The sequence below is a fragment of the Bombina bombina genome, chromosome 7, assembly GCF_027579735.1.
Source record: "Bombina bombina isolate aBomBom1 chromosome 7, aBomBom1.pri, whole genome shotgun sequence".
Taxonomy (NCBI): Eukaryota; Metazoa; Chordata; class Amphibia; order Anura; family Bombinatoridae; genus Bombina; species Bombina bombina.
Genome location: NC_069505.1, coordinates 533,687,832 through 533,700,284, shown reverse-complemented (window position 1 = coordinate 533,700,284; position 12,453 = coordinate 533,687,832). Strand labels below are relative to the sequence as shown.

General features: G+C 42.1%; 1 protein-coding gene across 1 annotated transcript in view; it reads left to right on the top strand.

Moving 5' to 3' along the window:
- The window catches only part of LOC128636500 (RNA polymerase-associated protein CTR9 homolog), a 741,649-nt gene that overhangs the window by 446,895 nt on the left and 282,301 nt on the right, over positions 1-12,453 (top strand). The window contains exon 12 of the mRNA XM_053689508.1: positions 1,136-1,319. Within this exon, the coding sequence (XP_053545483.1) occupies positions 1,136-1,319 (184 nt within the window). The remainder of the gene's footprint in view (positions 1-1,135; positions 1,320-12,453) is intronic.

The following is a 12,453-nucleotide window of genomic DNA, read 5'->3' as shown; positions in this document are numbered from 1 at the left end:
ATCTGCCTTACATTGTGATTCTCCTTATCTGATTTTTCATTCAGACAAGGTAGTTCTGCGTACTAAACCTGGGTTCCTACCTAAGGTGGTCACTAACAGGAATATCAATCAAGAGATTGTGGTTACATCTTTGTGTCCTAATCCTTCTTCGAAAAAGGAATGTCTGCTACACAATCTAGATGTAGTCCGTGCCCTGAAATTTTATCTACAGGCAACTAAGGATTTTCGACAAACGTCTTCCCTGTTTGTCGTTTATTCTGGTCAGAGGAGAGGTCAAAAAGCTTCGGCTACCTCTCTCTCCTTTTGGCTTCGTAGCATAATACGGTTAGCCTATGAGACTGCTGGACAGCAGCCTCCTGAAAGAATTACAGCACATTCTACTAGAGCTGTGGCTTCCACTTGGGCCTTTAAGAATGAGGCTTCTGTTGAACAGATTTGCAAGGCTGCAACTTGGTCTTCTCTTCATACTTTTTCCAAATTTTACAAATTTGACACTTTTGCTTCTTCGGAGGCTGTTTTTGGGAGAAAGGTTCTTCAGGCAGTGGTTCCTTCCGTATAAAGAGCCTGCCTGTCCCTCCCGTCATCCGTGTACTTTAGCTTTGGTATTGGTATCCCATAAGTAATGGATGATCCGTGGACTGGATACACTTAACAAGAGAAAACATAATTTATGCTTACCTGATAAATTTATTTCTCTTGCAGTGTATCCAGTCCACGGCCCGCCCTGTCACTTTAAGGCAGGTAATTTTTCCATTAAACTACAGTCACCACTGTACCCTATGGTTTTCCTTTCTCTGCATGTTTTCGGTCGAATGACTGGTAATGGCAGTTAGGGGAGGAGCTATATAGCAGCTCTGCTGGGCAAATCCTCTTGCACTTCCTGTTGGGGAGGAGTTAATATCCCATAAGTAATGGATGATCCGTGGACTGGATACACTACAAGAGAAATAAATTTATCAGGTAAGCATAAATTATGTTTTTTTGTGGCGCAGGCCGCCATAAAAGCTAGAACGCTCTATGCCCTTTTAATGGAGTTAAAGCCCAACTCTGTTATGAAGGCATGGAACATCCTAACGGCGTCTAGGAGTTAAAAAAAAAAAAAAAAAAAAATCTTTTTTTTTGTCTTGAACTGCAGAAATATTTCTTGGCTTCGCTGGACCAAGCCAAGGCTAAAGGTGAACGCAACAAGCGTTACTACAGCGCCATCTCAGTTACCACCACCTATAACCTTGCACGACTCTATGAAGCTCTCTGTGAATTCCAGGAATCAGAGAAGCTCTACAAGAATATTCTGAGAGAACATCCCAACTATGTGGATTGTAAGTCACTCTCTGATCTTCATGATTTGCACCTGCACAACAGATATATCTGTAATGAATATTATCCTATTGAATGGGAGGACTCAATATGAAACTTTTTTTTTTTATTTTAAAATAACACTATAAACCCTATATAAATGGAAACTAAAAGTTTTGAGATGGTAATATTAAATATTGATATGTAGTAAAAAAAACTTAGCAATATGCTTTCTTCATTTATTTTGTCCCCTTTTCCTGTAATTTAACCTTGGAAAATTGTTGCTTTTAGATTCCAATGATTTTTTAATAAAGTAATTGGCACCGCCATGTTGGAACCTAGGTTTTCTTCTTATCCATCTCATCTGCTGAGGACAATTGGGGGCAAAAATAAATCACCAAATAAAAGATAGTGAACAACAAAGATTGTGTGAAAACTGTTTGAATGATATATTAAAGGGACACTGAACCCACATTTTTTCTTTCATGATTCAGATAGAGCATGCATTTTTAAGCAACTTTCTAATTACCTCCTATTATCAATTTGTCTTAATTCTCTTGTTATCTTTATTTGAAAAGCAAGAATGTAAGTTTAGAAGCCGGCCCATTTTTGGTTCACAACGTGGGTTGTCTTTGCTGATTGGACAGCACCAATAAACAAGTGCTGTCCATGGTGCTAAACCAAAAATCGTCTGTCTCCTTCGCTTAGATGCCTTTTTTTTTTTTTCAAATAAAGAAAGCAAGAGAACGAAGAAAAATTGATAATAGGAGTAAATTAGAAAGTTGCTTAAAATTGCATGCTCTATCTGAATCATGAAAGAAAAAAAATTGGGTTTAGTGTCCCTTTAATATAAAATTAATGTAGTGCAATTAATGCTATTATATGTAGTAAAAAAACAAAACACAACAAATGTTGCGATATACGTTTGTTATTTCCCCTACCCCCTTTATTGTAATATAACTTTAATTTCAATTCGACTAAGTTTCTATAAATTTGTAACAAACAGGCACGAAAATATAGTGTGCAGACAAGGCTGTGCGAAAACCCTGTTAGATAGTAACTTGAACAATCCTAAATTCCACATGGCCTTGTTTGCACAATCTGGGCTCGATTACGAGTGACACTCTAACTGTTACTCGCGAGCGAAAAGGGGTTTAATGTGGCTCTTTGCGCGTGTCAGAAGTAGCGTGCATATTACAAGCTGAAAATAAACACATTCACTGGAACACAATTGAATTTAACGCGCTTAGGGATAGCGCAACTTCAGAGCTCTGGTTTACTGCATGAGTTAAAAAACTTTCACACAAAAAAAATTTAAGATTGCAGTTACACTCATAATATTACTATCTAATAAAAATTATTTTAAAAAAATGCAATAAAATGTTATAAGGGCTCAAAGATATGAGGTCTCATGTATTAGGAGGGAAAAAACAGCTCCAAAATGGCATTTTCGGTTATTTATTTTTTTCTTTTTTTTGTTTTGCTTGTTATTTTCGGTAAAATTATTGTGCAGAGTATTTCAAATTTGATGCTAGCTGAGAGCTGCTGTTTGAGTTAATTTCTTGACTTACTGTTTTGCATATAATAATAGTTTTCTATGACTATGCTTTGTTTGGATAATTGGTAAAAAAAAAAACAAAAAAAAAAACCCTGTTAAATCTGATTCTGTTACACAGAACTAAATACAGAAAAATAAATTATATTGATATTTAATATTGTTTTAAGTAGGGATGCGGAAACATTTTGGACGAAAATGGCATTATCATTGTTTTTGTTTGTTTTTCTGTTTTGTTTTTTTCGATTTATTTTTATTTATTTTTTTGCCTGTTTTTTTTTTTTTCTTGGTAAAATTATTGTGTAGCATATTAATGTTTGAAGATATTTTTTGTTAATTTTTTTTTTATTATTTCATTGGCTTGCAGTTTTTCAATTCAGATTCATTCATTAAATAGTCTAATTATGCAAAAAAAAAACACTAAAAAAAAATATTTTAAAATAAATTGAAAAAAATACATTTCCATCTAAAGGGGAGGAGAGTCCACGGCATCATTCATTACTATTGGGAATTAAGAACCTGGCCACCAGGAGGAGGCAAAGACACCCCAGCCAAAGGCTTAAATACCTCTCCCACTCCCCTCATCCCCCAGTCATACTTTGCCTTTTGTCACAGGAGGTGGCAGAGAGGTGCCGAAGATTTGGAGGTCTCTTATGGAGGGTATTACTCTTCGCAATGGGACAGGAGTTTTAAGTAGCCCTATAAGGCTTCTCAGTGAGGGCTTGGGTGAAAGTTAAAGTCCGGAGATGCAGGGAGAGTCTCTTTTGCAAAACCATCCCAACTCAAATTAACAGCTCCTACAGCAATCGGCGTTGACGAGTTTCGCAGACTGCTTTCTTCTCTCAAGTCTATGTCAGGAGCACTGCTATGACCTGTCACACTTGAAGGGCCATGTTCCTGTTCCACGGTGTGGATTCTGGTAAGATTGTTTCATTTTATACACAATGTTAACATAGAAGACAGGGCCACAGTGTGGCTCCTTTTATCTTTACAGAATCAAGGGTTAATATTCCTGGTAGGGGTATTATTGACCAGGGGGTGTTTAAACATGATATTGTTTATTTTGTCAATAATGCGCTGTGCGGGATAAGTCTCTGGCAATGTGTGGAAATTTCAGGTTCTTTTCCGGAAGTTTTTGCGCGGTCCCTTTTTGGCGCATTTTCTCCTTTAGGCAGGGGCAGCCCTGCGAGGCACCCGCATGACTTGGTGGGGCTCTTCACTTCTGGTCTGATCTGTGACGGAGGAGACAAAGAGTTTTCTGTAGTCTGGGTCATCGGAGGTGGTGAGTGCCCCAGCCATTGGTGGTTATAAAGGTGCCTGTTAGTTTCTCTTTTATTCTAATAAAAGCGTAAGCTATGGAGGATTCTGACGCATTAGAGGATACTCCCTCTTTGACAAAGTCTCATACCTGTGTTTATTGTGAGGTTCCGGTAGACCAGCCTGCCCAATTATGTTCCACATGCCTTGAGATGGTCGAGACATCTAAGACTAAAAGAATGTCTATTACCACTGAGCTGTCCACCTCTGAGGGTTCTCCGTCCTGTGAGGTGCGTTCCCGAGTTGAGTCCCCTACTGCACATGCAGCACCCCGGGGTCCGACTGTTGCTCCTTCGGGAGAGATATGTTGGCCGCCAGATTTTGCGGATCAACGGTAGACAGCGGTTTCTAAAGTAATCCACGCCTTACCACGTTCTGCTAAGCGCAAGTGTATGGCCTTTCAGAGCGGCCCGATTCAGGACTTGTCTTCGTCGGATGCTCCTGCGGAGTGGTTCGACGAAGGGGCCCACTCCAACGCGTCGGAGGGGACTCCTTCTAGGTTCTTCCTTTTCCCCTTCTTTGTCCTTTAAGAAACTTTTCCCTGTCCCGGAGGCTCAGTTGGAGTTGTGGGGGACCATTCCTAGGGTGGATGGGGCCATCTCCACATGCGCTAAGCGAACGACTATTCCCCTAGAGCAGAGTTTTCCAAACTTTTCATGTCGGTGACACACTTTTTAGACCTACATCATTTTGCGACACAGTAATTCAGTTGTACTAGCAAACAAGAGGTTAAATTATCTTGTTTTAAGAGATACAGACACATACATAAATTATATAATAACAAAATGTATTTACAAGTAACAGTATGTATGTGCAAGAATTAAAAAACTGTTTAATTACACCAATAGCTACTTACTATTTTAATAGGATGTATGAGGTTGATGGGATGAACACAGTTTCGGAATATTTGGTGAAATATTAGAAAAAAAGACACTTGCATTTCATCATCAAGCATTTTGAAGCTTCCACTTCCTATACATATATCAAGAGCAAGAGCAGCAATGCACTACTGGGAGCTAGCTGCATAAAAAAAAAAAAAAAAAAAAAACACTTTGACTTCTGACTTCAGCTCAGTGTTTAAGCTGCCGCCCTCAGAGCTCTGCAAATCTGACTGACTACTGCCCACGCTGCAAACACACTGCTATCCCACTCACTGACTACACATGCAGTCATGAGCCGATTGAGAAGACTACACATGCAGTCAGGAGCCAATGTGCCGCCAATAGTTTCAGTTCCCACTGAGCTGTGCCAATAGGTTAAGATGATCTGTGGCCCACTAGGTATCAATCACATGTCAACCATGTGATATGCATAGCCGGTAGGCGGAAGGTCGGAAATTAAAAGAAAAAAAAATTGAAATTCAAAAAAATTTGTACTGAAGCAGGGACACACCTACACACTGCTGTCGACACACTAATGTGTCATGACACACAGTTTGGAAAGCACTGCCCTAGAGGATAGCTCGTTGTTCAAAGATCCCATGGATAAAAAGTTGGAAAACATGCTGAGAGAGATGTTTCAGCACACAGGGGTTTTTTTTTCAGCTGGCAGCAGCTGTAGCTGCGGTTGCTGGAGCTGCGTCATATTGGTGTGATTCCCTGAGTGAAATGATTGAGGGTGAACCCTATTTCGAAGAGGTGCAGGAGAAGATTAAGGCTTTTAAAGTAGCCAATTCTTCAATATGCAAATTATTCGTCTGAATGCTAAGGTGTCAGGGTTTTCAGTTTTAGCGCGCAGGGCCTTATGACTAAAATATTGGTCGGCGGACATGACCTCTAAATTGAGGTTGCTGTCCCTGCCTTTTCAAGGAAAGATTCTGTTCGGTCCAGGCCTGGACTTGATCATTTCCACGGTTAGGGGGGGCAAGGGTGCCTTCCTACCCCAAGATAAGAAAGGTAAACCGAAAGGACTTACTTTCCATCCCTTTCGTGCGGATAAGGCCTAGCACCAGCAGCTGTGAGAGCGGACCAGTCCAATGGACAAGTCCAAACAGAACAAGAAGCCCACAGAGACCAATTCGACATGAAGGTGCGGCCCCCGACAGGTCTACAGACCGAGTAGGGGGCAGGTTATCTCTATTCTCCGAAGCCTGGTTGCAGAATGTTCAGGACCCCTGGGTTCTGGAGGTTGTCTCCCAGGATTACATGATAGGATTAAAGTATTTCCCTCCCAGGGGCAGATTCCTTGTGTCAAACCTGTCATTGAGGCCGGAGAAGAAAGAGGTCTTTCTAGGATGTGGGAGGGATCTTTCCTCTCTAGGTGTTATCGTACCAGTACCCCTTGTAGAAAGGTGTCTAGGGTATTATTCATTGTTTTCAAAAAAGAAAGGCACAATTTTGGATCTGAAGTGTTTAAACAAGTTTTGGTCCACGGTCCATTTTGCCCCTAGTTCAAGAGGGGCAGTTCATGACCGCAATAGACTTGAAGGATGCCTAGCTTCATGTTCCAATTTACAGGGACAACTTCAAGTTCATAAAATTTGCATTTCTGGACCAGCATTTCTAGATTAGTTTGTGGCCCTTCCTTTCGGTCTGGCAACGGCACCAAAAGTTTTCACAAAGATTCTTGGGGCCCTGCTTGCTGTAGCCAGATCCAGGGGCATTGCGGTGGTGCCCTATCTAGATGACATTCTGGTTTAGGTGCCGTTCTTCAGTCAGGCAGTGGACCATTCAAGGTCCCTGCTCCTGTTACTGCAATCTCGTGGTTGGAAGATAAACTCTGGAAAAAGCTCCCTGGTACCCAGCACCAGGGTGGAGTTTCTGGGCACGATCATAGACTCGGTGTCCATGAATTTTTTCTCATGGATCAGAGATGCAGGAAGCTTGTGTCCTCTTGTCTGGCCCTTCGATCCTCAGAGAGTCCCTCGGTGGCCCAATGTATGGAGGTTATCGGGCTCATGGTCTCCAGCATAGACGTCATTCAATTTGCCAGGTTTCATCTCAGGCCTCTTCAGTTATGCATGTTGAGGCAGTGGAACGGCGATCATTCCGATCTCTCACAGCTGATATCCATGGATGTACTGGCTCGGACCTCCCTCTTTTGGTGGATCCGCCCAAAACAACTGTCCATGGGGATATCCTTCTTGAGACCATCCTGGGAGATTGTGACCACGGACGCGAGTCTGGCGGGACGGGGAGCTGTTTGGGGTGCCAGAATGGCACAGGGAAAATGGTCTTGGCTGGAGTCCCTTTTACCGATAAATATAATGGAACTTCGAGCGATCTACAATGCTCTGAAGGCGTAGCCCCGCTTGGGGGTGTTCAATTTCATAAGGTTTCAGACGGACAACATTACCTTGGTGGCTTACATCAACCATCAAGGGGGTACAAGGAACTCCCTCGCAACGAGGCAAGTGTCTTGGATACTGGACTGGGCGGAGGCCCACAACTGCTTGCTTTTGGCGATCCACGTCCCGGGTGTGTACAACTGTGAAGCGGACTTTCTCAGCAGGCAAACATTCAATCCGGGGAATGGTCTCTTCACCCCAAGGTGTTTGCTGAGATTGGTCTCAGATGGGGGACGCCGGAGATAGATCTCATGGCATCCAGACTCAATTGCAAACCTCCCCCTTTACGGGTCGAGGTTGAGGGACCCCCAGGCAGAACTGATAGATGCATTAGCAGTGCCTTGGGGGTTCAATCTAGCATATATTTTTCCTCCCTTACCACTTCTACCTCGTATTATGGCACGCATAAAGCAGGAGAGAGCGTCAACCATTCTGATTGCTCCTTCATGGCCGCGCAGGACGTGGTTTGCGGACCTGGTGGGGATGCCATTCTCTCCGCCGTGGAGGTTACCCTGTTGCAGGGATCTGTTGGAACAGGGTCCTTTTCAACATCAGAATCTCGATTTTCTGAGGCTGACTGCGTGGAGATTGAACGCTTAGTCCTAGCCAAGAGAGGTTTTTCTGAAAGTGTGATTGACACTCTAGTTCAGGCAAGGAAGCCAGTTACTCAGCGCATCTACCATTAGGAGTGGAGGACTTACTTGTCCTGGTGTGAGAAACATGGATACCCTTGGCACAAGGTGAGGGTTTCCAGAATTCTGTCCTTTCTTCAAGAAGATATAGAGAAGGGACTTGCCGCTAGTTCCTTAAAGGGACAGATTTCAGCATTATCTGTTTTGTTACACAGGAGACTCGCTGAGCTCCATGACATCCAATCCTTTGTTCAGGCTTTGTCTTGAATCAGGCCTGTCTGCTACCCCGTGGAGCATGAACTTGGTCCTTAGAGTTTTGCAACAGGTCCCGTTTGAGTCTATGCATTCCCTTGACATTAATATTCTGTCCTGGAAGGTTCTTTTCCTGTTGGCCATTGCATCGGCTTGCAGAGTATCTGAACTGGCGGCCTTGCAACATGGGCCATCTTATCTGTTTTTTTGTTTTTTCATTTGGATAAGGCTGTTCTTTGCACCGGCTTGGGATTTCTTCCCAAGGTGGTGTCCAATCGTAACATCAATCAGGAAATAGTTGTTCCTTCTCTGTGCCCTAACCCTTCTTCTTTGAAGGAGCGGTTACTTCATAATCTAGATGTGGTCCGTGCCCTGAAGTTCTATCTTCAGGCTACAAAGGACTTTAGACAATCTACATCTCTTTTTGTTGTGTATTCTGGGAAGTGCAGGGGTCAGAGGGCTTCTGCTACTTCTTTGTCTTTTTGGCTGAGGAGCTTGATCCGTTTGGCTTATGAGACAGCGGGACATAAGCCTCCTCAGAGGATCACAGCTCATTCCACTAGAGCGGTGGCTTCATCTTGGGCCTTCAAAAATGAGGCCTCTATAAAGCAGATTTGTAAGGCGGCTACCTGGTCTTCCTTACAAACCTTTACAAAGTTTTACAAATTTGAAGTTTTTGCTTCTGCAGAATCAGCTTTTGTGAGAAAGGTTCTACAGGCTGTGGTGCCCTCAGATTAGGGTCCGCCTTTTACTCTCCCGGTTTCATTCAGTGTCCTCTAGAGCTTGGGTATATGCTCCCAATAGTAATGAATGAAGCCGTGGACTCTCCTCCCCTTTAGATGAAAAACATAAATTATGTTTACCTGATAATTTCATTTCCATCGTGGGGAGGAGAGTCTATGGCACCCGCCCGTTTCTCCTGTGGGTGGACCTAAATTTAATTTCTCTTCTGACACCATTTATACCCTGATCTTTCTACTGCTGTTCATCGTTCCCTCGGCAGAATGACTGGGGGATGAGGAGAGTGTTAGAGGTATTTAAGCCTTTAGCTGGGGTGTCTTTTTCTCCTCCTGGTGACCAGGTTCTTAATTGCCAATAGTAATGAATGAAGCCGTGGACTCTCCTCCCCACGATGGAAATTAAATTATCAGGTAAGCATAATTTATGTTTTTCAGTTTTTGGACAAGTGAATCCTGTATTTGTCACTTGTATTTATTTATTTATATGTGTGTATATATGTATTTGCAAAGGAGACCTTTGCAAAGTAGATGAAAACATGAAATATATATATGTGTATATATATATAAATAGAGAGAGAGAGAGAGAGAGAGAGAGAGAGAGAGAGGCGTGCACTCATAGGAGACAGTGCCATATCGGCCAAAGTTTAACCCCTTCACGACCGAGGAGGTGCCAGGAACGTCCTACAAAAAATACCCTTAATGACAAAGGACGTTCCTGGCACGTCCTCTGGGATTTTAAGCTGTGGAAGCGATCCTGATCACTTTCAGACGATTTTATGGTATCGCAGTGATGCCTCAATATTGAGGCATCCTGAAATACCATTTTTTTTACACACCGATGCAGAGAGAGCCACTCTGTGGCCCTTTCTGCACTTGTAGCGATGGTGCCGATCGGTGCAGGGAGGCGGGTGGACGGCCCATTGCTACCTGACATCCGCAATGTGCATGCAGGGTGCCGGGAGCGTGCGGGTGGCATGCCTGCAGCAACTACTGGCAGCTGTCTGCAAGTACCAAGTTTGCCCCTCAAAAAAAAAACTTTTTTTTGAGGGGCAAACTTGGTACTTGCAGACAGCTGCCAGTACCCAATGTGGCGGTAAATAGGTAGTGGGGGGAGGGTTGGGGGCTGTTTGGGAGGGGATTAGGGAGGTTGGGGGCTAAGGGGGGTCCATCACAGCTGAATAGATATTTAAAAAAAAAAAAGAAAAAAAGCCTTTTATTTTAGTATTGGCAGACTTTCTGCCAGTACTTAAGATGGCAGGGACTATTGTGGGGCGGGGGAAGGAAGAGAGCTATTTGGGAGGGATCATGTGGTGGGATATGTCAGGTGGGAGGCTGATCTCTACACTAAAGCTAAAATTAACCCTGCAAGCTCCCTACAAGCTACTTATTTAACCCTTTTCACTGCTGGGCATAATGCATGTGTGGTGCTGTGAAATGGTGGCATGAAATATACTAAAATGGGCCTAGAACAATACTTGGGGTTGTCTACTACACTACATTAAAGCTAAAATTAACCCTACACGCTCCCTAATTAACCCCTTTACTGCTGGGCATAATACACGTGTGATGCACAGCAGCATTTAGCGGCCTTCTAATTACCATAAAGCTACACCGAAGCCATATAAGTCTGCTATTTCTGAACAAAGGGAATCCCAGAGAAGCATTTACAAACATTTGTGCCATAATTGCACAAACTGTTCGTAAATAATTTCAGCGAGAAACCTAAAGTTTGTGAAAAAGTTAACTTTTTTTTTATTTGATCGCATTTGAAGGTGAAATGGTGGCATGAAATATACCAAAATGGGCCTAGATCAATACTTAGGGTTGTCTACTACACTACACTAAAGCTAAAATTAACCCTACACGCTCCCTAATTAACCCCTTTACTGCTGGGCATACTACACGTATGGTGCGCAGCAGAATTTAGCGGCCTTCTAATTACAAAAAGCAACACCAAAGAGATGCATTTACAACTATTTGTGCCATACTTGCACAAACTGTTTGTAAATAATTTCTAACATGTTAAAAAAAAACCCCACAAATCTGTTATAACATGTTAGGAAATCCGAAAATCTTAGCAACTTACTGAATTTCTTTTAGCAACTATTAGCTATTCAGCATAACTTCTTGCCAGCATGTCTTATACATACGATAAGAAATGTACTATTGTTCTGGATTTATTGGGATTGGCTGTGATGTGATGTAGTGACAACACATGGCAGTGGACTGTGGCACAGATAAGCAAAACAAACTCCAACAATTTGAATTACGTGTTTTTGCTATGCAAATCACTTTTCAGTTATTATAATATTTTTTTTATATTCTGTTATCTATTATAAAATCAATAAAAAAATAAAAATTAAAAAAAACCTCTTTTTTATTGTAAGAGTGGCGCTTTTTTTTGCTCATCAGCTAAGAACTAATTATTAGTTCTTAGCTGTTGTGTAAAAACAGCGCCACTCTTAAATTAAATTGTATTGGTTTTATAATAGAAAACAGAATATAAAAACATATTATAATAACTGAAAAGTGATATGCATAGCAAAAACATCTGAAAAGGCAGAAAAAAAAAATGCAAATATAAACAGTGCAAATATAAGGTGCAAGACACTTTACCCCTGCAGCAGTTATTAGCAGCAAAGGAAATTCAAAGTGAAAAGTTCAAGAGCACATGTATCACCCAAATAAGAAAAGGGACTAAGGGAGGCATCATACAGCTCAGCAGCTGAAAATGTATAATAAGGTGTTAATGAGTAGAGTGAGAGCTAAAGGATAGGATGCTTTAGTACATTTTTTTTACAATTCGATAAGGTGACTGTCAGTTGCCTCATTTCTTGTTGGGAACATATCTATTAGTACAGCCTCTGAACACTTTGGGGGATATTTATCAAGCTGTCAACCGCAAATACGCCGGAATTCTGCAGCGTAATTGTTGCGAGCTTAAACCGACCTAGTTATCAAAGCCTACAGACCGGCAAAAGTTGAAATCTGTGACATAATATACGATCACCCGGTCTCAATCTGACGCAGATTGAGATGTTCCGAATACACATTCGGCTCTATTTGACATTTTTTTCAAAGTTATCAAATAGTTAACAGGTACGCTCGTGGCTATTCCGGCCTAGCATACCTGGTTTTCAATTTGCCACCCTGGAGGCCGCAGATGCCATAGGAATCAATGGGAGTCTGAAAGCAGCGGAAGCTTATGTTCGATGCTGCCAGATATCCCATTGATTTATATGGTAGAAAACATGTAACGTTTACACCTAACACCCTAACATAAACCCCGAGTCTAAACACCCCCAATCTGCCGCCCTGGCCCCGCCGTAACCTAAATAAAAATATTAACCCTTATCCCGCCGCTCCCAGACCACA